Raw genomic sequence first — 25,705 nt, forward strand, 5'->3', positions numbered from 1 at the left:
ATGAAAGCACACTCACACGCGCGCACACACTATTGTTTTGAAACAGTCTCCCAATGTAGCCATGGTTGGCCTCAAAGTCACAGAGATCCTTTGCCTCCTAAGTGCTAGAATTAAAGGTATGATTCACCATGCCTGCCTGCCTGCTACCAAAACCTATGTGTGTATTTTTGTTTTGGTTTGTTTTTTTTTTAAATGATGTCTTTATCTTATGTGCATTTGTGTTTTTTGCCTGTGTATAGGTCTGTGTGAGGGTGTCAGATCCCCTGGAAATATAGACAACTGTGAGCTGCCACGTGGGTGCTGGGAATTAAACCTGGGTCCTCTGGAAGAGCTGTCCATGTTCTTAACCACTGAGCCGTCACTCCAGCCCCTTGTTTGCTTGTTTTTTTGAAACAGGGTTTCTCTGTGTACCCCTGCCTGTCTTGGAATTCACTTTGTAGACCAGGCTAGCCCCTCTAACTCAGAGATCCTCCTGCCTCTGCCTCTTGAATGTTGGAACTAGAGGTGTGAACCACCAATGCCTGGCCCCCAAAACCCACTTTTAATTAGAAGCTGAAATTTGGAACTTTCGGCTGAGAACGTGAATCCAGTCTGTTGGTCTGAAATGTCCATCCCTATGAACATGGTCACCACAGCCTTCGGTTATAACTTGGAGATGTCACTTTAACTTATTATCCAGGCCCTCCAAAGGATGAACTCCAGAACAAACTGGTCTAAATCATCATACCAAAATTCTATTTGTAATCCCTATAAACAGACCTTAAAACTGCCCCTCCCCACTTTAAGAACTTTATTGGGCCAAGTCACTGAAGGAGCTACTTAAGGGCAAGTGGCAGTGATAGAGGACTGAAAATGCTTAATTACTCCTTTCAGAGGCTCCGAACCCCGCAGGGCTGCTCGTCTGGACCCTTGCCCACAGCTAGGCACGGGGCAGAAGTCCTAGGTTTACAAAGGAGCCAACGTTCTGGAGTGTCCTATCAGTCAGAGGCTAAAGTTGTTTATGGGCTTTAAATCCATGACGTCGAGGAGATCTTTTGCAGCCGCCATGTCTGGCTCTTCAGCTCTTTCTGACCCTTGCATAGGTGATGAAAACCGTAAAGGAGCTGAGGAAGTAGGCCTACTCAACTGTGGGGAATGACCACTCCGGCTGGGCGAGAAGCCCAGCGTCCTATATATTCTGCCAAAGAGTTTGAGTTTGTGTGTTCATCTCTGCAAGAATCCAGCCTTTTCTTCCAGTGAGTGTTGTTAAGCATTTGTTAAATTCTGTTTCAAGGCAAGTATGGTAGCTCATGCCTGTGATCTCAGGGCTGAAGTAGATTGACGGCAGCAAGTTCCAAGACAGTGTGACCACAGAGTAAGACCCTGTTTCAAAAAATAAACAGGACTGGCAAGGTAGCTCGGAGAGGGTACCTGTCCCCATGCCTGAAGACCATGTCTAATTAGATCCCTGGAGCCTGCGTGGTGTAAGAGCAGAACCAACTCCCCCAAGTTGTTCTCTGGGCACTCAAGGTTTTGGTACGTGCGTACACACACAGAAATAAGCAAACAAATATAAAAAAGATAAGTAATAAATAAATTCTACTTGTGCCTCAAGTCTGACTCCGGATTCTCGAATGGCCATGTGTGCAGGTATAGTCTCCCTGAGTCCTCTGATCCAGGGAATTGCAGATCTGCACTCTCCTTGACTAGGGCATGTAAATCAGCCTAGCCTCGCGAGGCTACTCGTACTACAATTCCCAGCATGCCGCGCGGCTGTACCCACCACTCCCAGAGGGCAGCGGAGGCAGTGGCGCGCGCAGGGCTGGCGGGGCTGGGCGGTGTCGAGCGCGCTGGGGCTGGGTTGCGCTGAGCGCACGAGCTCCAGAGACTCGCCCTCTGCGGGACGGGGCGGAAGGTGGTGCTGCGGGCCGGCACAGCCGGTGCGGGAGGTGGGCGGGGGTGGAGTGCCGCGGAGGTACAGACCCTACCAGGGCACGGAGCGGGCCGGGCGTGCTGAGGCTCGGCTGTGTGCGCCCCGGGGCGGCCGATGCCCCCAGCGCTCCGCACTCCGCTGCCGCAACCGGGCCGCATCCTGACCGGGCGCCGCGCCGCGCAGCCGCAGCCGGGTGAGCCAAGGCGGGGACGGCGGCTTTCTGAGCGGGGGAACGTGCCAGGCCGAGCAGGGGGAGACAGCGGCACCGGCCGGGGCTGAGGGGCGCGCCCTCCCTCCCAGTCTCCCAGCCCTGCGCTCTGATGTCCTGGCCATCTATCACGCTGGTCGGTCCGCGGCACCCCCTCCTGTCCTGTCTTCTCTCTCAGCGGTCTTGGACCGTCTAGTAGCCTCTTTTCTGAGTGGCTCTGGCAGGTTAGAGGGCTAAGGATCTTGGGATCCTGCATTAGTCCTCCCACCTCTAGCTTAATGCTTTTCACCAGAAGATGGTCTCTCTCATAAGGGGTTCCCTGTGATTCAGGCCATGGTCCTCCGCCTAGCTTGGAGATATTCAAGCTTTGACCTTCGGCTCTTCCCAAGAAAAGGAAAACACTAAGAAAAGCAATCCATTAGCTGTCCTCTTCACCAAGTCCATAAAGAAGCAAGAATAGTGTGCCTGGCTTTAATCTCTGCCCTGTGCTTGCACACAGCCTTTCCCCTTCCCCTCAACCCTAGTCCCCCAAGATTCATCTGAGGGGCTTGCTGAGTATGTGGGTGTAGGTGAGTATTGTGCTTTCCAACAGCCATCTCCTTCCTCCCTACCTCAGGGCTGTCACCTCTCAGGCCCCTCCAGCCTCTAACCCATTTGCTGGCTCGCCCTCTATGGACCAATAGAGGCACAGCGCTTGAGTCCGTGGGCAGAGACTGTGCAGGGTTCCCTTCCCAGGAAACTGCCCTTCTGGGTGTTGTCATCTCCAGAACCTCCTGGAGTCCCTGGGAGAGGAGTCAAGCCAGAGGCACTTATCAGTGCCCACCTCCCAGCCATCTTGGTTAGGATACTTGAATATAGGTGAGTGGATTGTCCTGTTTGGGCTGGAAGGGTTCTAAGAACAAGTTTTACTAACCCCCAGTGCATAGAGCAGAATGCTGTGGCCTGAAATAGGAAAGGGGCTAGCCCAAGGTCACTTGGCGTGGTGGTCAGAGATAGAACTAGAAGCTAGACCATCCTCTTGCTTCTTAACCCCAGAGTTTTGGGGAGATTTTTGTTTGTTTATTTTTTGAGACAGGGTTTTTCTATGTAACAGCTCTCCTGACTGTCCTGGAACTCTCTCTGTAGACCAGGTTGGCCTCAAACTCACAGAGATTCCTGCCTCTGCCTGAGTGATTTGATTAAAAGCACGCGCCACCATGGCCCAGCTAACCCTGGAGCTTTTTACCTCAATCCCTTCCAGCTTGGCGTGGAACCAAAGTCTTGAACCTTATTCTAAGCCACTCCTTTTGAGGTGACTAAGCAGTCCCTTTTGGGGACCTTTTGGGATCAAACTGAAGTGGCTGCTAGGTCAAGAGGTTGAGGCCCCTAAAGAAATCGTCATTTGAGTCTCCTAACCACCTTGTACCTGCAGGTCACAATGCTGCTTGGGGCATCTCTGGTGGGGGCACTACTGTTCTCCAAGCTGGTGCTAAAACTGCCCTGGACCCAAGTGGGGTTCTCCCTGTTGCTCCTGTACTTGGGGTCTGGCGGCTGGCGCTTCGTCCGGATCTTCATCAAGACCGTCAGGCGAGATGTCTTGTGAGTGCCATATCTAGCCCTTCTTGGGGTCTCAAAAAAAAAATGGCTGGACTTTACCATCCTTTATCCCCGCCAGCATAAGATAGCTGGGTCACAGAGGACAGCCTCTTCTTCATGCCCTTCTCCTGGCTGTCGTGCCAGGTGCTTTCATCTCCAAGGTCAAAGTCTCCAACTTGAGACTCTCTGACCTGGGGCAGGTTTTGGACGCTGGGGCATACATCAGAGCAGGTTGGTTGGAGAGATGTCTGTAAGGGGTCCTGAGAACACTGGTTTATTGCAAGGTGAAGAAAATCCCAAAGGAAAAGGACCTTTCCTCAGGTTGGCACAGCCTGAGAGAACCCAAGGCGACAGTGGATGTTAGCACAGGCCCCAGCTATCTGGGAGTAATTGCTCCCAGCTGCTCTAATGCTAGGCTGAGCTGGCTCTGAGGCCCAGAGAGGAGGAAGGCAGACTCCATCTGCCAGACTCAGACTAGTCAGGAGGTAAGAAAGGGATGAAGTAACTCCCTAAGCTGGCAGCGCCATGCTGCAGAGGCTCTGGCCGTCTTGCTCACTCCTGGGTTCCACCTAGGAACCTAGAGCAGGTAGCTCACTTTGTCAGTCTGGGCTGACTATAAAAGGAGGTATCAGGGGTCCCACAGGAGCTGTGGGAGCGTGGGATGGGGAGACGGCCTCAGACAAGGAACTGAGACCAGGAATCCAGGAGGCTTCCTGGAGAGAAAGCACTGTGCCTGGAAGGTTCCGTGCAGGTGAGGGAGGCCAGTGCACAGCAGAGGACACTGGCAAAGGCGCAGAAGCAGGGGGTTGGTGGGGTGACATGTGAAGATGGTTCCCCCAGCACGGGACGTTTGCCCTGTGCCCAGTGCAGAGAAGGCCTCAGGGACAAGGTAGTAACTATGACACATACCTGCCTCTGCATTTAGGGAGGAAGACTCATCCCTGATTTCTCTGCAGTGAGGGCCAAGGGAGGCTAGACTATGGGCTTGGGCCCTAGAGGGCTTCTGGGGTTTTTTTTTTGTTTTGTTTTTTTGAGACAGGGTTTCTCTGCCTAGAGGGCTTCTGGCAGAACCGCAGACTCGGAAGAGAATAAGAGTGGAATTCTGGAGCTGGACATGGTGGTGCACACTTTAATCCCAGCACTTGAGAGGCAGAGGCAGCTGTGTCTCTGTGAGTTCGAGGCCAGCCTGCTATCATAGTGAGTTCAAGGGAAGCCAGAGCTGCATAATAGAGAAATACTGTCTCAAAAAAACAAGCAGAAGAGTGGAACTCTGGAGTTGAACACCAGAGAGACCTGACTTTGGATTGTTGGCTCAGTTACATTTGACCTCTGAAGCCCTGGGCCAGCTGTGGCACCATGAAAACCTGAGGGTTTTTTTTTTTCCTCTTCCTGCATCAAGGAAGAGTCACTATGGCTCTCAGTGCTGCTGTGAGGCCTCAGTGAGGGTATATAGACAGTGCCGAGCACCCAGGAGGAGTTGACAATTGAGGGTGCTAGAAAGCTGGTTCCTAGCGGGGTGGTGGTGGCGTACAACTTTAATCCCAGCACTCAGGAGGCAGAGGCAGGCGGATCTCTGTGAGTTCGAGGCCAGCCTGGTTTACAAGAGCTAGTTCCAGGGCAAGCTCCACCCTGCCTTGAAAAACCAAAAAAAGCTGGTTCCTGAGACTCTGGCCCTTAGGACAGCAGTGCTTGACTGGCTCGGCACTCATGGCTTCCTTGCTCCCACACAGTGGCGGCATAGTGCTCCTGAAGGTGAAGGCAAAGGTTCGACGGTACCTTCAGGAGCGGAAGACAGTGCCCCTGTTGTTTGCCTCAGTGGTGCGGCGCCACCCCGACAAGACAGCCCTGATTTTCGAGGGCACAGACACCCACTGGACCTTCCGCCAGCTGGATGACTACTCCAGTCGTGTGGCCAACTTCCTGCAGGCCCGGGGCCTGGTCTCAGGCAATGTAGTTGCCCTCTTTATGGAGAACCGTAATGAGTTTGTGGGTCTATGGCTGGGCATGGCCAAGCTGGGCGTGGAGGCAGCTCTCATCAACACCAACCTTAGACGTGATGCCCTGCGCCACTGTCTTGACACCTCAAAGGCACTAGCCCTTATTTTTGGCAGCGAGATGGCCTCAGGTGAGTTGTAAGCGGAAGACCCGTGGGACTTACACAGATGATGACAACCCCATTCTAGCCGTGTGGGAGGCTTTGTGAGTCTGGCCATCGGAGCTTCTGGACCTTGGCAAGCCTGTGTGGACAACACATTTCCTAAGCCTTGGTTTCCCTATCTGCAGTATCGCAAATCTCAAGAAGGTTCCCGCTCTAAAGCACCAGCAAAGTGGCCAGTGCTGACTGGTCCTCAGGTAGATTCGGCCTCTTCTTCATCTTCGAGGGGGAATCCAGTCCCTACTCTCCTCTCAGGCCTGAGTTTATTTATTGCCGAACATGCTGAGCACAGTGCTTTGCCCAGCCCTGAGCTTCACTAAGCCAGGAGAGAGGCATTGTTGTCTTGGTTCTTGGATGATGAGACCGGTTTAGAGGGATGTAAGACATTCACCCAGAGTCACACAGTTCCACAGCAGTACCAGGATTTGATCTTGGGCTGGACCACAGCCTCCCTGTTCTTTCTGTCCACACTGCTGTGGAGAAGGAAGAATGCAGAAGGGAGGGAAGAGGTTGGGGGAGTCAGGGGGAAGCCAGAAAGACTAATAAGGACGTAGCTCTTTCCTAGCATGTGTGAGGCCCTGGGCTGCATTCCTAGCATTGAAGAAAGAACTTTTTAAAAGAGATTATTTTTATGTATATGATGCTCTATCTGCATGTACACCTGCACGCCAGAAGAGGGCATCAGATCCCATTATGGATGGTGAGCCACCATGTGGTTGCCGGGAACTGAACTCAGGTCCTCTGAAAGAGCAGTCAGTGCTCTTAACCACTAAACCATCTCTCCAGCACCAGAATTTAAAGCTAGAGAAAGCAGAGCCAATGGGCCAGGATTGTCTCCTGTCCAGGGAGAATAGAGTCTATGCAGGCCTGAGGAAAGGTTTCCTGGGAACTGAAGCTACGACCTCCCTCTTGTCCTCTAGTCCCTACAGAGAGTCATAGTAGAGTAGGAAAAGCTTGGCATGAGCAAGAGCCATGTCTTCCATCCTTAGCACTCACTTTCCTCGTCTGTAAAATGGGCCGATGGTAGCTGGCATGATGGTGTATGCCAATACTCCCAGCACTAGGAGACTGAAGCAGGAGGATTGGATTACATAGCAATATCAGGCCAGATACATAGCTACATGTTTTGTTTTTTTTTTTTTTTTTTTAGTTTTTTGAGGAGACAGGGTTTCTCTGTAGCTTTGGAGCCTGTCCTGGAACTAGCTCTTGTAGACCAGGCTGGCCTCAAACTCACAGAGATCTGCCTGCCTCTGCCTCCCGAGTGCTGGGATTAAAGGCGTGCGCCACCACCGCCCGGCTAGCTACATGTTTTTAAAGCGGGATCAGAGGGCAAGGAGGTGGGGAATTGATGTTGGTAGCTTTACAAGAACAGGAACTATGGGTAAGGCATTGTGTCCAGTCAGGAGTGATGTGTTTTACCCATTTCCCCACACCAGCCAGCCTTCCCCGACAGCATGCTTAACCATGGCATAGCACATGGGAACACGGGGCTTCTGACCCGCATCTTCTCCCCTGCAGCCGTCTCTGAGATCCATGCTAGCCTGAAGCCCTCACTCAGCCTCTTCTGCTCTGGTTCCTGGGAGCCCAGCACAGTGCCTGCCAACACAGAGCATCTCGACCCTCTGCTAGAAAATGCCCCGAAGCACCTGCCCAGTCATCCTGACAAGGGCTTTACAGGTGGGCCTCTCACTGCCCTGGAGGGTTCTGATGAGCACTGGAAATAGGATGAACTGGGGTTACTGGTAAGGTGGCATTGTGAGATTTGTGAAGCAGCCCATGCTAGTGCCTGTCTGCAGGACTGTGTGCACCCTGCAACTTGCTATGAGTCTTAGCCAGGAGTTGAGATGGAGAGGAGGGTACGTGTGAGAGCCTTGGCATATCCTTCCAGCTTGTTGAGTTTAGGCTCTGCCAGATCCCAGCCCTGCACCTAACTGCCTTTGCCCCTCCTCCAGGAATTCTCTGCTACTTCCCTGTGTGACCCAGGGCCACAGACCTGCCCTCAGCCTCAGGTTCCACTGCAATAAAGTTGGGGATAGTAGCAATCAGCTTTATGGGTTGATATTAAAGGTCAACCCTGAGGCGAGGGTATTGGCAGGAAGGACTTAGTGACTTGTCATTTCTCCTGTTGAGCCTCTCCTATCTCTTACTTCTTAGATACTTTGGGAAGGTGGCTTGAGGCAGGGACCATGGCTGGTTCACCCTCGTGCCCTCATACTGCCCAAGGTTGGCACACAGCAGGTGCTACACCACCTGAGGTGGTTGCTGTCAGTATCATCCGCTGGAATTCTTGACCTCCAGAGACTACACACACACACACACACACACACACTCTGAAGCCCCATGTGGGCAGGGAAAATAGACATCAGTGACGCACAGAAGCCATAATGCCCACTCCCTTATTTTATTATTTTTTTTTCTTGTTTTTTTGACACAGGGTCTCTCTACATAGCCCTGGCTGTCCTGAAACTCAGTATGCAGACCAGGCTGGCCTTGATCTCACAGAGATTCGGTGCCCCTGCCTCCTGAGTGTCGGGATTAAAAGCCACCATGCCGGTCTTTTATTTTTTGAGACAGTGTCTGTCTGTGTAGTTCTCACTGTACTTTAGCTCACTGTGTCTCAAGCTCACAGAGGTTCTCCCGCCTCTGCCTCCAGACTGCTTAAGTTGTGCACCACCACTCCCAACAAGTAGTCCTCTTGCAGCTAAGCCTCGAGGCAGGCATCCCTTCCTTCTGGAAGCCTACCTGGCACTGTGGCCTTTGCTTCTGGAAGCCTAGCCAGATGGTACTCCCGGGTTTCAACAGCCTGTGCTCCCATGCTGAGGTTTGGTGGTCAGGTATCCTGTCTTCATCTGTCACACTCAGCCTGGCTCAGGCTGACACCTGGTAGAGGTCTCCAGAAGGGTAGGAAGAAATGTCGGCGGGCATGCACCTTCTATTTCCCTGTGCTGTCCTGCGCTGGCCTCACAGTAACCTGCATGTCTGTTCCCTTCAGATAAGCTCTTCTATGTCTACACATCGGGCACCACAGGGCTACCCAAGGCTGCCATTGTGGTGAACAGCAGGTAAGGGGCAAGTGGAAGTGACCTCGTGGGACTGCGAAGCTTCCTTCTACTATTCCAGAGTGACCACTGAGCTCTTTACCCTGTCCCCTTGAAGGTATTACCGTATGGCTGCCCTGGTGTACTATGGATTCCGCATGCGGCCTGACGACATTGTCTATGATTGCCTCCCTCTCTACCATTCAGCAGGTAACCCAGGGCCTCCCTTAGCTGTTAGCACCCTGTGTCTTTAGGAGCCCCACTTTTCTAGCCACAAATCTGGGTTCCGATTGAGGCAAGGGCAGTGACTCCACTGACGGTGACACGAGACTCCTGGTGTGGGCTGGTGTCCCAAGGGCATCGTGCCTGCTGGGTGTTGAGGCTGGTATCGTTCTGACCTCCAAGATAATTCAAAGAGGTCTGTGTGTTTGGAGGAGGCAGGGGGATGCTGGGGACCTGCCTGACCTCGGGGAGAGATGACTTAATGAAGGTAAGGGAGGGGCAAGAAGCACAGGTGTCATACACGGGAAGACCAGTTGGGGGGCTGAGAAGACCTTCTAGAGGAGACAGGTGCCGGATAGGAAGCTTGCAGTGTTTTATTAAATGACAGCTGTGCCGACTGGGGGCGGCCTTGATTCCACTGTGGATGGAGACGTGGTCAGTAGAAGAGAGGTGTGGCCAGTTTGTGTAGTGGGACAGAGCAGGAGAGGACCAGGGGAAGGGTCTGTGAAAAATTAGGACTAGGAGCTGGCTGTGGTGGTGAACTCCTGTAATCCCAAGGCTTGGGAAATGGCGGCCAGATGATCAGGAGGTGAAGGCCTGTCTTCTCCTGTACAGCAAGCTTGAGGCCTGCCTGGACTGAGACCCTGTCTCTAAAGAGGCAAGCCTGAGCGAGAGGAGTCTGTTGGGGTTGGCTCTCTATCTCCTTAACCTCCAGGCCCATCTGACTTAGGAAACATCGTGGGGATCGGCCAGTGTCTACTCCATGGCATGACCGTGGTGATCCGGAGGAAGTTCTCAGCTTCCCGGTTCTGGGATGATTGTATCAAGTACAACTGCACAGTGAGTGAGAAGGGACAGGCATGAGCAGCCCCATCCTCCATCTCCCTCCCGCCACCCACACGTGGAGGCATCTGAACAGCTGAGGCTGTTTAGAACAGTTCCTTGGGCAGCATTTTCATGGTTCAGATGGGAAATCTGAGGCCCAGAGAGAGAAGGAACTGTTCGGCCCCTGCTGGGGAGGGCTGGAAGAATGGAGAGATGACAAGTGGGCGCCCCCTAGAGCGTGGACTCACACCCACGCCTATACCCACCTCAGATTGTACAGTACATTGGCGAGCTTTGCCGCTACCTCCTGAACCAGCCACCCCGGGAGGCTGAGTCTCGGCACAAGGTGCGCATGGCACTGGGCAACGGCCTTCGGCAGTCCATCTGGACCGACTTCTCCAGCCGGTTCCACATTCCCCAAGTGGCCGAGTTCTATGGGGCCACTGAGTGCAACTGTAGCCTGGGCAACTTTGACAGCCAGGTAAGGTACAGATTGGGATAATAAGGTTGCTGTGGGGATGGACCATGATAGGCCCTAGGCTTGCACAGGGCTAAGGAGAATTTCAGCCTGAGAGTGAAGAGCAGGGTCCCTCTAACCCCACTGTCTTACTGGGGAGTCCACGGAGCCCCGGCCCAAATCTCGGCCTTTGCAGGTGGGGGCCTGTGGCTTCAATAGCCGCATCCTGTCCTTCGTGTACCCCATCCGGTTGGTTCGAGTCAATGAGGATACCATGGAACTGATCCGGGGACCTGACGGCGTCTGCATTCCCTGTCAACCAGGTCAACCATGAGGGAACTGGGCATCCGAGGAGGGAGATCTTGTCTTGGAGGTAGTCAGCCCATGTAGATAACTACAGAAACCAGTTCTGTGTGGGCGCTCTTCTAAGGGGCACGTTACCCATTTCTGCTGCCATCACTTTACCTTCATGCACACACCATGCCACCTGCACACCTTCCTGAGACGGCCCCGTCCGGGCCACCTAGGGCTGATTCTTCTTAGCCTGTACTGTGTTAGAGCCATTAGAGCCTGTCACCTTCACACAGGTGATGGCTGCACTTAGCCCAGGGGCTGCCCTAAGGCTTGTTTGTGATGAATGAAATGAAAGTCTGAGAAGAGCCAGGACGGGAGCAGGGCTCTGTGTCCGATTGTTCAGATGCCCTTCCTCTGCCTCCTGAGTGCCGCCACTGCCCGGCTTACATGGGGCATTTCTGTGGTAGGCAGTTTACATTAAGTCAGCTCAAGATGTGGGGTGTCTTTGTGGGAGAAGACAGGTAGGCTAGGCCGCATCTGACTGCCTTTCTCGTCCCTAGGCCAGCCAGGCCAGCTGGTGGGTCGCATCATCCAGCAGGACCCCCTGCGCCGTTTTGATGGTTACCTCAACCAGGGTGCCAACAACAAGAAGATCGCTAAAGATGTCTTCAAGAAGGGGGACCAAGCCTACCTCACTGGTGAGTTCCCTGCTCTTTGCTGTCCCTTCCAGAGGGAGAGATGAGGGGAGCTTCCACTGACCCAGAGAACACATCCCTGGACTCCTCAAAACCCAGCCCCTGAGCTTCAGGGATGACCGCCTGACTCAACCGTGGTCAAGAGCTAGGCTGGCCCAATCCCGACACTGTGCACCTCTCTAGGTGATGTGCTGGTGATGGATGAGCTGGGCTACATTTACTTCCGGGACCGCACAGGGGACACGTTCCGCTGGAAAGGGGAGAACGTGTCTACCACCGAAGTAGAAGGCACACTCAGCCGCCTGCTGGGGATGGCCGATGTGGCGGTATATGGTGTCGAGGTGCCAGGTATGTATGGGGAGGACGGTGGGTGTGCCAGGACACTGCCTGCCACTCACCTTGTGCCCTCTTGCTCCCAGGAACTGAGGGCCGAGCAGGAATGGCTGCTGTGGCAAGCCCTACCAGCAGCTGTGACCTGAAGCGCTTTGCACAGACATTGGAAAAGGAGCTGCCTCTGTATGCCCGCCCCATCTTCCTGCGCTTCCTGCCTGAGCTGCATAAAACAGGTCTGCCCCTTTTCCAGCTCCTGGATTCCAGCGTTCTGTCTTTCTGTAGTGTGAACTCCTGATAGGTCTCTGACCTTGACACACAGCCTTGCCCTAGGGCTGAGTTTCTGCCCTGCTGTATGGAAATTTGTGGAAACAGCCTTCAGAGAAGAAGGTTCAGCATCCCTTAGAATGAGCACTGTTTTCTGGCTGCTGCCCTGTGGTTCTGAGATACTGTCTGACTAGACTTGAGGTCCTTGGAATCTTTTAGACCCAGAGGGGGAAAATTCCAAAGGAATTCCAAAGATAATGGGCTGGGCATTGTGTGAACACACCCTGTAATACAGGGGCTGGAGGAAGGAGTGTGGAGAGTTCAGGTCCAGCCTTGGCCTCACAATATATAAGACCCTGTCTCAACCACAGTAAAATAGCAGCAAAAGACCAGGTGGTGATGTTGCTGTGTGTCTTTAATCCCAGCACTTAGGAGGCAGAGGCAGGCAGATCTCTGTGAGTTCAAGGCCAGCCTGGTCTACAAAGTTCCAGGATAGCCAGGACTGTTTCACAGAGAAACCCTGTCTCAAAAAAAGAAAAAGAAAAAAACAAAAAAAAAAAAAATAAAAAAATAAAATGGCTCACAGCCGAGACTGAACTTCCTGAGGGTTGAGGTCGGCCTTGCTGCAGAATGAACTACAAGCAAAGGTTCCTAAAGGTCACAGTATTGGGCGTTTTTATTCAGCTATAAGGTGGGTGGTAGAACTGCAGAGGCCGCAGTCACACACACCGGTCTCATGGCTGCTCCCTGCTGCAGCTCTGTCCTTCAGAACTCTATGTGCTGGTGCGAGTGTTGGCATCTCTTCTGTCCACTCTGGTGGCAGCGAGTGCTGTGGAGGGAGTGAACGTTCGAGGTGGAGCTAGTGTGACTGAGGAACTGAAATCTTACTTAACTTGCATGTGAATGGTGCTGGCCCAGTGGCCTCACCTGGGGTGGTTTCCCTTTCATGTAGCTTTTCGTTCTTCTCAAGGCTTGTCTGGTCTCAAGGTACCCCAAGAGCATGGGGGTGGAACTGGCAGTGGCTCCTGAGGCCTAGATTCAGTCCGAAATTCTGCAGCAGACATTTCAGAGGCTAGCGGAAGCAGGGAGAGCAGGTTCAAAACCTAACTCTACCACTTACTAGCTGTGGGATTTGGGTTCAGAAATGAGTAACAGGCAAGGCATGGCGATGCATATGCATATCTGTAATCCCAGCCCTGGAGAGCCAGAGACGTGTTTTTTTTTTTTTTTTTTTTTTTTAAAGTTTATTTATTTATTTAGTATACAGTGTTCTGTCTACATGTATGCCTGCAGGCCAGAAGAGGGCACCAGATCTCATTATGGATGGTTGTGAGCCATCATGTGGTTGCTGGGAATTGAACTCAGGACCTCTGGAAGAGCAGTCAGTGCTCTTAACCACTGAGCCATCTCTCCAGCCCCCCAGAGACGGGTTTTGTGAATTTGGAGGACAGCCAGGGCTCTCCAGTGAGACCCTATCCAAAAAGGAAGAAGGAAGAAAGCAATCATCTTAGAATATGGTTGAGCACCTGCCTCAGGGCATTGAGGCCGCTTCATCCAGTCAGTGCTCAGTGGGGACCCAGATTCTGGCCTCCACTTTGCTGTCATTCAATGGTGTGGGGCATATAGTGTCCCTGTGTCCAGTCTCCGCCCTCCACCACTGTGCAGTACTGCTTTGAGGGGCAGTTCCCTGTGTGATCAATAGAACATTCCGTGTGGACCGTGAAGAGCCTGGCCCCTTCCTCCCGCGCCTTTTCTTCCCTAGCTCTGTTTCTCAGCACTTCCTTCAGTTTCTAGTTCAGACCCTGTCTTGTACTTTCTGAATTTTCTTTCCTACTCCCTAGGGACCTTCAAGTTCCAGAAGACAGAGCTGCGGAAGGAAGGCTTCAACCCAGCTGTTGTGAGAGACCCACTGTTCTATCTGGATGCCCGGAAGGGCTGCTATGTTGCACTGGACCAAGAGGCCTATACCCGCATCCAGGCAGGCGAGGAGAAGCTGTGATTTCCCCCTACATCCCTCTGAGGGCCAGAAGATGCTGGATTCAGAGCCCCAGCTTCTGCCCCAGAGGGTCCTGGGCAATGCCAGACCAAAGCTAGCAGGGCCCGCACCTCCGCCCCAGGTGCTGATCCCCTCCCTCCCAAACTGCCAAGTGACTCACTGCCGCCTCCTCGACCCTGCCGAGGCTTTCTGTGAAAGTCTCGTGTCCAAGCTGTCTTCTGGGCCAGGCGAGGCCTCTGGGTCCAGGCTTGCTGACAGACCCCTTTAGGATAATGTCTTTAGTCAAACAGGGCAGGGAGCAGGAGAGGGGTCGCCAAGCTCCCTCCAAAAGGAAGGGTACTCACAAGTGAGGCAAAGGCAAAAGCCTCCAGACTCAGGAAGCCAAGTAGCCAGAGACTATAGTGGCCGGCCATGGACGTCCACCGAGGATCTTGGACCACAGCTGCCAAAGCATCACCTAGCCCTGCTTGCATCTCTGGGAAAGGAGGACAGCATGTGGCCACTGGCCCAGTGTCAAGAAGTCTTGATCACACTCCTTGTTTCTCCAGGTTCCCTGTGTCCTTGTCTTGGGGAGGGTGGGGAGAGGAGAGTTTTGTGTGTCTCCCTGATTGCAGCCTTCCTGCCTGTCTGTGAGTCTGTTGCCTTCTCCAACTCAATCCTAGCCTGACTGGGTGGAGCAGGCGTGAGGGGGAAGGCTCGGGGCCAATAAACTCTGCCTCGACATTGACCTCTTAGTCTGACTCTTGCCTGCCTCTTAGCACTTGGGGTAAGATCCGCACCTCCCACCTTCCGGTCCCTTCCCAAAGCAGTTACCACCAGATCTGACAGGTTGTTAAACCTGTGAACTTGGGCTGGAGAGATGGCTCAGTGGTTAAGAGCATTACCTGCTCTTCCAAAGGTCCTGAGTTCAATTCCCAGCAACCACATGGTGGCTCACAACCATCTGTAATGAGGTCTGGTGCCCTCTTCTGGACTTCAGGCATACACGCAGAAAGAATATTGTATACATAATAAATAAATATTAAAAAAAAAAAAAGAAAGAAACCTGTGAACTTAACCCTTGGGAGAAGCCTGTGGCTTTGGGCAGGTGACTCTATCCTAAACAGTAGGGACAGCTGGGAGGATTCAGAAGCTAGGAGACACGGTATGAAGGAGGGGAATTCTTGGGGACTTTGAGAGAAAGTTCTCACCTGGACAGCTGTCTCTGGGCTTTTACCCTGTTCCATTAGAGGACATCTCAGTTATTTGGGGGTATCTGCCAAGAGACTCACTGTTGCCTCCCTACCCTGAGGCTGTCGAAGTCTCAAATCCAAGCTCTGTCTTTGGGCCCCTTAGGATGAGGTCTCCGACCCAAACTAAGGCTGCCTGCCCTGCCCTGGTGGCACCCAGCAGTTAGCAGCCCCTTTGTCCAGTATCCCAGCCGGCCGGCAAGTTCACAGAAAGAACAAAGGGTCCTAACCGCTAACCGTGGACCACACTAGGGCTGTGTCTCCACTGTTGAGCCTTCCTGTTTCTGTGAGTTTTGAGATGGTTTTATGTGGTCCTGTCATGGAACTTGGTGTATAGCTGAGGATGACCTTGAACTCAAGGTCCTTCTGCCTCCCAAGTGCTGCAGAGAGGAATGAATGAGGATTTAGGTTTTTTTTTTTTTTTTTTTTTTTTTTTTGAGACAGGGTTTCTCTGTAGCTTTGGTGCCTGTCCCGGAACTAGCTCTTGTAGACCAGGCTGGCCTCGAACTCCCAGAGATCCGCCTGCCTCTGCCTCCCAAGTACTAGGCTTAAAGGCGTGCGCCACCACCGCCCACCACCCAGCTGAGGATTTTTTTTTTTTTTTTTTTTGAGACAGGGTTTCTCTGTGGTTTTGGAGCCTGTCCTGGAACTCCCTTTGTAGACCAGGCTGGTCTCGAACTCACAGAAATCCACCTGCCTCTGCCTCCCGAGTGCTGGGATTAAAGGCGTGCGCCACCACTGCCCGGCAGGATTTTTGTTTTTTTAATTGCATGTGTGGCTCTGTGCACATGACTGAGGAGTCTGCAAACACGAGGCAGGCCATGGGCCTCAAAAACCCCCTGAAGCTGGAATTCCAGGCAGAGGATACTAGGAACCACTGGAGCTGGAATTCCAGGCAGAGAGGGTACTAGGAACCACTGGAGCTGGAATTCCAGGCAGAGAGGGTACTAGGAACCACTGGAGCTGGAATTCCAGGCAGAGAGGGTACTAGGAACCACTGGAGCTGGAATTCCAGGCAGAGGATACTAGGAGCCACTGGAGCTGGAATTCCAGGCAGAGAGGGTACTAGGAACCACTGGAGCTGGAATTCCAGGCAGAGAGGGTACTAGGAGCCACTGGAGCTGGAATTCCAGGCAGAGGATACTAGGAACCACTGGAGCTGGAATTCCAGGCAGAGAGGGTACTAGGAGCCACTGGAGCTGGAATTCTAGGCAGAGAGGGTACTAGGAACCACTGGAGCTGGAATTCCAGGCAGAGAGGGTACTAGGAACCACTGGAGCTGGAATTCCAGGCAGAGAGGGTACTAGGAACCACTGGAGCTGGAATTCCAGGCAGAGGGTTCTAGGAGCCACACTGGGTCTTGAGGTCGTTTTATAAATGAACTATTCAAGAAAAGAACCAGTGCACTGGGATTTTGAGTCATTCAGGAGCCGATGTCACCCAGGTAGTAGAGGCTGGAATACAAACCCCAGCCTGTGCCTTTTCTACACCACCCTGCCACTGGTACAGAAGGCAGCAGGAAGCCAGAAATCGCCATTCCGCACAAACCTGTGGAACCTGCTGTGGGCCACACCCTGGGCCAGCAGCTGATAGTTCAGAGGCTCAGTGACCAGGTTAAGAAAGAAATCCAGCTGCCTCCACGGCCGAAGGCTTTTGAGTTGGGGTATTCTCAGGGTCTGAGCAAACCAAGTTGAGGAGGCTAGAGAGAACAAGGACGGATGTGAAGCAAGGCTAGGTGTCATGCCTAAAGATGGCCAGCAGAGGGAGAAAGCGGCTCAGATTTGCAAGCCGGGCCTACAGGGCCTACTAGTGCCCAGTCAAGGAAGCCTGACAACTGAGCAGGCGTATCACTGAATCTCAAGGACAGTCTATGAGAACTTTTGGTTAGGCTTGATGAGAGAAAAAAGCCTCAAATGTTAAGATCTCATACTAGGCTCGGTGGTTAAGAGTTCTGACTGCTCTTCCAGAGGACCTGGATTCAATTCCCAGCATCCATATGGCAGCTCACAATTGTCTCTGTTCCAAGGGATCCAGCACCCTCATACAGGCATTCATGCAGGCAAAACGCCAGTGTACATAAAATAAAAATAAATTATTATTATTTTTAAATCTCGTACAAGGGACTGGAGCAATGGCTCATGGTTAAGGGCACTCGCTGCTTTTCCAGAGGTCAGTTTGATTCCCAACATCTGTAACTCCAGTTCCTGGAACTTGGATGCCCTCTTCTGGCCTGTGCAGGCTGCACACATACAGCGCACAGACATTCATGTAGACAAAATACCCATATACACATAAAATAATAAATAAAAATGTGCAGACTGGGCAGTGGTGGTGCACACCTTTAATCCCAACACTCGGGAGGCAGAGGCAGGCAGATTGAGACCAGCCTGGCCTACAGAGTGAGATATAGGACAGACTTCATAGAGAAACCCTGTCTCAAAAACAAAAAAAAAAAAAAATTTCATACTGGGCCAGGTGGTGGTGGCGCATGCCTTTAATCCCAGCACTCAGGAGGCAGTGTTTGAGGCCAGCCTGGTCTACAGAGCAAGTTCCAGGACAGGCTCCAAAGCTACACAGATAAACTCTCTCCAAAACCAAAACAAACAAAAATGTTTATACCGGAAGCCAGGCCTGACGGTAGCCCATTCCTGTAATCCCACCACTGAGGAGGCTATGGTGAGAGACTGTCCATGACACCAGGCCAAGCTAGTCTACAAAGTGAAACTCCATCTCAAAAATAAGGTACCTGAAAGCCGGGCGGTGGTGGCGCACGCCTTTAATCCCAGCACTTGGGAGGCAGAGGCAGGTGGATCTCTGTGAGTACGAGACCAGCCTGGTCTACAAGAGCTAGTTCCAGGACAGGCTCCAAAACCACAGAGAAACCCTGTCTCGAAAAACCAAAAAAAAAAAAAAAATAAGGTACCTGGGTTCAGTTCCCAGCTCCAGTTCCAGTAGATTCCATGCACACGGTGCACCTACATGCACGCAGGGAAAACACAAAAGTAAAAATAGTTGGGCCTAATGGTGAATGCCTTCAGTCGTAGCACTCAGGTGGACCTCAGTGAGTCCAAGGACAGCATGGTTTACAAAGAATTCCAGGCCAGTCAGGGCTATACAGTGAGACTCTGTCTCAAACAAACAAAAAACCAACTTACTGGTGAAATGGTCCAGCAGGTAAAAATGCCTGCTGCCAAGCTTGACAACCTTGGTTTGATCTGCGGTACTCACAGTAGAAAGAAAGAATTGACTCTAGTTTACCCAGTCTACACACACACACACACACACTAGATAACAATGTAATCAAACAAAACATCTGAAATGAAACTCGGCTGTTCCCTTCCCACTTCCAAAGTCAGACTCCTCCCAAGGCCTCCTGAGGACCTGGCTGCTTTTGGATCTGATCTGGTTATCCCCAGACCATGCTGTGTGAACCCCCTCTATTCACACAGTAGTTGTTCAACACACATTTGTAAAGTTATGAAAGACCCCCAGAGTGGGGAGACTCTCACTCAAGTCTTGGATAACACGACCCCCCAGGAACTCACAAGAGACCATCGTTTCTGCAATCACACTAGGTTTATTGACAGGAACCAGCATGCTGGGGCCGAAACTCATTTCCCACACAGGGGTAGAAGAGTTCAACCTCGAGTAGCTGGGAGAGGGGGTATATTAGGGGAAGAAACCACAGCCCAAAGGGGGTAGGGAGGGCATCATTGGAAAATTCTGAAAATGCCAGTGATCATTGGAAAATTCCAAAAATACCAGTGATAATCACAAGGGGGTAACTCCCCGTTTCTCAAGATTATTCTCAAAATTATAATCTAACTTTATGGTCAGCTAATTCCCGGAACAGAGTCACTGAACCGGCTAACCTAGATTTTTGGCTCTACCCTTTCTGCTAGAGGGGTCTGGATTTATCTGGGTCTTTCAGTTACCTAGCAATAGCTGCTAATTACCGGGGAGTGTCTCCCGCTTATCAGCTGCAGAGCATCTGTCTGTTCATGGGGGCAGATTCTAAACGCTGCCCTGAGAACAAGATCCAGGCCCCAGGTCCACCACCTCACAGAGCACGATTAGGAGATGGACCAGATGTGCGCTGGGCTCAGACGTACATTGCACTCTTTTGTTTACAAAATGTTCTCCCGGTGTAGTCCTAACTGGGAATATGAGGCTTGTGCCGCCATAGCGGAGCAACAGGAGGCCTTTCAATGACGCGTTCCGGGCGGACTAACTAGGTCAAGGACTACAGAAGAAGCAGTAAACCAGCTAGCTGCACTGCGCGTGGTTCTGCACACCTTGATCCCAACACTTGGGAAGCAGAGGCAGGTAGATTGGCTTTTTCTACTTTCTTTTTCTTTTTTTTTTTAAATATTTATTTATTATGTATACAATATCTTGTCTGTGTGTATGCCTGCAGGCCAGAAGAGAGCACCAGACCTCATTACAGATGGTTGTGAGCCACCATGTGGTTGCTGGGAATTGAACTCAGGACCTTTGGAAGAGCAGGCAATGCTCTTAACCTCTGAGCCATCTCTCCAGCCCCTCTTTTTCTACTTTCTACTTCCCATGTAGATTAGATCTATGTAAGTCTCTCTTAGGGTCTTCATTGTTGTCTAAGTTCTCTGGGATTGTGGTTTTTGGCTGACTTTCTTTGCTTTATGTTTAAAAGCCACCTATGAGTGAGTTTCAGGCCAGCCAGGCCGGCATAGTGAGACACTGCCAAGTGGGGGGGTGGAGGGCAAATGGTGGTAGGTGGCGCCTTTAATTTTAATCTCATCACGTGGGAGGCAGAAACAGGTGGAGCTCTGTGAGTTCGAGGCCAGCATGATCTACAAAGAAAATTCCAGGAAGGTCAGGACGGTTACACAGAGAAACCCTGTCTTGAACTCCCCCCCATAAAGGGGGGGGGCTGGAAAGATGGTTCAGTGGTTAGAAAGAACTTGCTGCTCTTGCAGAGGACTGTGGGTTCTCAGCTCCATACATAGTACACATACATGCAGCCAAAACACTCATGTACATAAAATAAAAATAAACCTTTCTTAAAAGTAGGATTATAAAAAAAAGTAGGACTATATTTCAGAGGGTAAAAAGAAGATGCTATCATAGTGGTTAAAATATAAATTTGAGGGGCTGGAGAGATGGCTCAGCGGTTAAGAGCACTGTCTGCTCTTCCAAAGGTCCTTTGTTCAATTCCCAGCAACCACATGGTGGCTCACAGCCATCTGTAATGAGATCTGGTGCCCTCTTCTGGCCTGCAGGCATACATGCAGGCAGAATACTGAGAATACTGTATACATAATAAATAAATAAATAATTTTTTTAAAAGACTTATTTATTTTGTTTACAGTGCTCTTGTGGAGAACATGACTTCAGTTCCCAGCACTAGCACCAGTGGCTCAAGCTGCCTGTAACTCCTGTTCCAGTGGGTCCCATGCAGACACTGCACTCACACAATGCACAGGCACATCATAAAAATAAATCTTCCAAATAAAAACAGGAGAGGCCAATGGAGCTGCATGGTTGAGGGAAGGGGTTGGTGCTGAAAGGTGTGAGCAGTGAACGCTTCCTGATGGCACTTCACGGCTCCAGAGCCATCTCCCTCTGAGGTCAACCAACTCTCATAGACTTGTAAATGGCCACCAAACACTGATCAGGTTCGATTTTATCCTCATCCCACCAGTGAGGGACAGGAGGCTGGAACTGGTAAAACTTTTCCAAACACCACGGAGCCAAGAGTACACGTACACACACAACACGCACGCACGCACATCGTGAGTTAACACACGTGCACGCGCATACACATATTATATGCACATGCGCGCTCACGGACACACACACACACACACACACACACACCGTGTCGCATCGAGCGCTGCTGAAAGGGGCCAGCCTCCTGCATCCTTGGAGGTCCAGGAGCGCTCGGGACAGGCAAGTGGCTACCCAGGCCAGCGTGGCTATCGCTTTCAATTCCTAGGAAGAAGGTTAAATACCTTCCAGAGGCCCACAGAGGGCTGTGGCGAGGGCGGGGGGCGACCCAGTGACTTTCAAAGGTGCCTGAAAACACAGCCACCCCTCCCCCGGGCCTCGGCTTCCTCCTGGCCTAATCATATTCTGGACTCAGCCCTCATCTTTGGCGGCAGTTTAACCCGAGCCAGGGCGGATTTCTTTCTCACTGATCTCAGCTTGACACCCAATTAGCACAAGAATGGGAGGAGGAAGCCTGCAAGAGGCGCCTCCCAGCCTCCCGGGGCGCTCGAGGGGGCAGGCGAGAAGACAAAAGGCGGCGGGCGGGGGAGGGGGGGGTACTCGGGCCCTCCCTCCGCCCGCGACCCCGCCATTGTCTCCCTCGGAGCTTCAGAGAGGAGGGAGGTCCATGCACTGGCTGGCGGGCTGGGCCCCGCTCCCCCCTTCTCCCCCCCCCCCCCCCCGACCCTACACGGCATGGGGTACGAGGGGAAAGTTATTTGGTTGAGACTCAGGCCTTGGGATCTCAGAGGCACAGCTTTCTGGGACTCAGTTTTGTCATCTGAAAAATGGGAATACCTGAGAGGAATATGAGACTTGTATTCTAGCTGTAAAGCAGCCGGACCTGGGCATGGCAGAGCTCAGTAAACGCTCTTTCAGACAACGCAATGCTGAGCCTGTATTGTATCTAACTGATAGGTTAAACATTGCCGTGAAGTGTCGGCTGTGACGTGCTGTGACGTGTCGGCTGGAGCGGAAGCTCAGTGCTGCCTTCCTGAGACTTCTGTTCAGGTGAAGCCCGGGCTGACTCACCATGTACCTATCAGGACTCCCACTGGGACCGATGGGGTGACAGATGAGCGCCACCACACTGGGTTCTAGGTTTGAACCAAACCTTTGAGCAAGGCTAGCACTCCACTAACACCCCCGGATGTTGCCTTGATTTTAATGTTTTTAATTATCTTGAGTGTAATGATTGTTCTGTCTCTTTAAGAGACAAGCCATGCCCACTCCCTCCCCCATCCGCTGAGGCAGGCTGATCTTCAGCTTCTGGCCTGAGCTCACTCTTTTTCAGTCTTCCTCTTGGAGAGGCAGCTTCTGCCTCTCTCCCCACCTCTCCCCACATTCTGTCTCTTCTCTCTCCTCTCCTCTCTCTCTCTCCTTTCCTCTCCTTCTCCCTTCCCCCTCCATAGCCCCCTGAATAAATATCCAACCTCACTCTGCATGGCATGCCTATCCATGTCTCTGTCTTTTGCCTGCCTGCCACGTGTCTCCCTGCCTGGGACCAGCCACTCTGCCTGGGGACCAGTAGCCATCTCTGCCTGGGACTGGCTGCTCTCAGGGCCCGCTGCCTGCCGCCACATGGCCTGCTACCACTGCTTGGGGACCTACAGCATTTCTGCTGCCTACTGCCACTGGGGATTCTGCAGCATTTTTAATTTTTCCATTACATTGAGAACTTAAGAGGGCGTTGAATTTCTTGGAACTGGACTTAAGCCATATGATGGGAATTGGAGGCAGGCCTCTGGGATAGCAACAAGTACTTTCTTTTTAATGTGTTTTGCCTGCACCCATGTCTGTGAGAGGGTGTCAGATTCCCTGGAACTAGAGATACAAACAGCAGTGAGCTGCCATGTGGGTGCTGGGAATTTAATGAGTCCTCTTAACCATGTAGGTGCTGGGAATGAAATCTGGTGCTTTTTCTCAAACCATTGAGCCCACTCTCCAGCTGTGGGCGCCCACAGATGAGAGCCTGTTTCACCTTGTCTGAAGGTCAGAGTTTGAGCTTATTTTGTCCTTTCAAAAGTTGTTGATAACAGGTGTGGCTACAAACTAGAAACCCTGACATAGGGTGTGGCTACTTGGTGTTTTGAACATTAAGATGACCCACAGAGGTGGATCCCCTCCACCCTAATGAAGGTCAGAGAATTCAAGCCAATTCCTGCTCCTTAATTTTAAAATAAGAGGTTTGACATAGGAAGTAGCTGCCTACAGGATACTTGGTCTAGGGTTTGTTTGCTGCATATCCTGCCCAAAACATCAAAATGCTTAACTTGTCCTTTGTATCATGTTAAAGCAGTCTTTTGTCTTCTCCCCCCCCACTTTCGTATTGAGGTAAAAAAATGAATGGAAAATTAAACACCAGCAGGCAGGCGAATTCAGTATTCAGTATCCACTGAGTTGCCCTCCTGGTGTTGTTCTATGTCTGTGTTTCATTCATATCTCTGCTACTTCTACCTGACGTTACTAATCCACATGCCCCTACCCTGGAATGTACAATCCTGTTGTTGCCGGACTGCAACAGACGTCACCCCAAAATGTGGCTTATGACATCCAGCCAATGTTATTTTTGAAGCAAGGTTTCTCTACATAACCCTGGCTTCCAACACACAGATCTGTCTGCCTCTGGCTCCTGAGTTGTAGGCTTAAAGGTGTGTGCCACTACTACCTGGCCAGATTCTGTTTTTTTTTTGTTTTTGTTTTTGTTTTTTGGTTTTTCGAGACAGGGTTTCTCTGTGGCTTTGGAGCCTGTCCTGGAACTAGCTCTTGTAGACCAGGCTGGTCTCGAACTCACAGAGATCCGCCTGCCTCTGCCTCCCGAGTGCTGGGATTAAAGGCGTGCGCCACCACCGCCCGGCTCTAATAAACCTTTAACAATAAAAAAGCTGAGAGTCATACATCAGGGTAAGAACCTGAAAGACCAGAGAACCAGGGAGTAGCTGCCAGTTGCTTCCTACCTCTACCATTACTCTATCTAAAAGGTGGGAGGTTCTGTCTCAGCCCTGCCTTATCACTTCCTATCTCCTCTCTCTCTCTAGTCCTCCAAACCTCTATGGTCAGCTAGTGACTAACTCAACCCTCTGACTAAAAAAAGCTTTATTTGGCAAAACACAATCAAAATATAACACAACATTTCCCCCTTTTTGTCTAAATAAAAAGTAAAGGTTTTAACTAATAGTAAAACTATAAACAATAAGTACAATAACTATATACAAATATATAAGGCAAGAATCACATTAACAATGCCCAGTCCAGCCAGGCGGTGATGGTGCATGCCTCTAATCCCAGCACTCGGGAGGCAGAGGCAGGCAGATATCTGTGAGTCTGAGGCCAGCCTGGTCGACAAAAGCTAGTTCCAGTACAGACTCTAAAACTACAGTGAAACCCTGTCTTGAAAAACCCAAGAAGAAGAAGAAAAAAAAAAAACAATGCCCAGTCCATTTGCATTTAACAACTTCAGAGAGAATACTTCAACCTATCCTGCCTTGGTGACTTCCAAGTGCTGGAACTAATTCACTTTCCATCCTAACTTGTATTACCAACACAAACTGTCTTTTTATGTCTCTCAACCTATACACTTCACACCTCTTTTGTGAGTTTCTTTTCTGAATTTTTTAGCAAGGAAAACTATAACTACCTAGTCTTCAGCTCCATCAGAGACATGAGAAGGCTATGATAGTACATGATATACAGGAAGTGCAGACAACTTCCAAATATATGAAATGACAGAAACTGCTGGCTGCCTGGACACATCTATCTTCAGACTACAGTTCTAGAATATCTGAAAGACTTTTTTGTGAAGCAGGGTTTCTTTTTGAAGGACTGTCCTACCTTGTCTTGGTGAAGTTCAGCAGCCACTTTCTTTTGTGTCCTGCTTGTTCAATTTGGCCAGCATACTGTCAGCAGTCGAGGCAAGAGCAGTTTCTTACTCAGTGGCTAACTTTTTCCACAAAAGTAAACTCCATGTGGAGTTTCTTCATGCCTATTATCTTCTCTGAAATAGATTGGTGTTGCCAGGAGCAGACATGTCTCATTGTCATAAAAAAAAGAACCAGCCGGGTAGTGGTAGCGCACGCCTTTAATCCCAGCACTTGGGAGGCAGAGGCAGGTGGATCTCTGTGAGTTCGAGACCAGCCTGGTCTACAGAGCTAGTTCCAGGACAGGCTCCAAAACCACAGAGAAACCCTGTCTCGAAAAACCAAAAAAAAAAAAAAAAAAAAAACCATATGTTATTAAAACATCTTAAATGTCATACTCTGTAGATCTGTGAGATGTTTAAAAACCACATGTCTCTCTAAAAAATATCTCTATTTGACCTTGAAAACATACCTAACATGACTACAAGTTTGATTGCAATAGGTGACTAACTACTAATCTGCATTTTTTTTTTTTTTTTTTTGGTTTTTCGAGACAGGGTTTCTCTGTGGCTTTGGAGCCTGTCCTGGAACTAGCTCTTGTAGACCAGGCTGGTCTCGAACTCACAGAGATCCGCCTGCCTCTGCCTCCCAAGTGCTGGGATTAAAGGCATGCGCCACCACTGCCCGGCTTCTGCATTTCTTTATCATCCTAAATAGTTTATAATAGTAACTTTCAAGGATTAGAAATTTACATTATGTTGTTAAATGAGCTATATAAGCACAATACCATGAAAAATAGTAGAAATGTATGTACAGTATGCTCTAACAAATATAACCTTAAATTTGTATCAATATATTAAAAATACATTTTTAAAATTAATTAATTATGTGTGCAGTGTT

At 50.9% G+C, this 25,705-nt stretch overlaps 1 protein-coding gene across 4 annotated transcripts; it reads left to right on the forward strand.

Moving 5' to 3' along the window:
• Nucleotides 1-1,818: 1,818 nt before the first annotated feature.
• Nucleotides 1,819-14,861, forward strand: Slc27a4 (solute carrier family 27 member 4). Of its 4 annotated transcripts, none has more exons than XM_057755409.1 (14): nucleotides 1,819-2,105; nucleotides 2,737-2,978; nucleotides 3,532-3,698; nucleotides 5,426-5,820; nucleotides 7,369-7,527; nucleotides 8,843-8,912; nucleotides 9,007-9,098; nucleotides 9,841-9,950; nucleotides 10,207-10,416; nucleotides 10,589-10,715; nucleotides 11,247-11,384; nucleotides 11,565-11,729; nucleotides 11,801-11,947; nucleotides 13,820-14,861. In XM_057755409.1, exons 3-14 carry the CDS (start codon nucleotides 3,538-3,540, stop codon nucleotides 13,975-13,977), a joined length of 1,932 nt encoding a protein of 643 aa, XP_057611392.1. In that variant the 5' UTR covers nucleotides 1,819-2,105; nucleotides 2,737-2,978; nucleotides 3,532-3,537; the 3' UTR covers nucleotides 13,978-14,861. The 4 variants fall into 4 exon arrangements, with proteins under 4 accessions (XP_057611392.1, XP_057611391.1, XP_057611393.1 ...); XM_057755411.1 differs by lacking the exon at nucleotides 1,819-2,105 and adding an exon at nucleotides 2,143-2,256; XM_057755408.1 differs by lacking the exon at nucleotides 2,737-2,978.
• Nucleotides 14,862-25,705: the final 10,844 nt, after the last annotated feature.

The sequence above is a fragment of the Chionomys nivalis genome, chromosome 22, assembly GCF_950005125.1.
Source record: "Chionomys nivalis chromosome 22, mChiNiv1.1, whole genome shotgun sequence".
NCBI lineage: Eukaryota > Metazoa > Chordata > Mammalia > Rodentia > Cricetidae > Chionomys > Chionomys nivalis.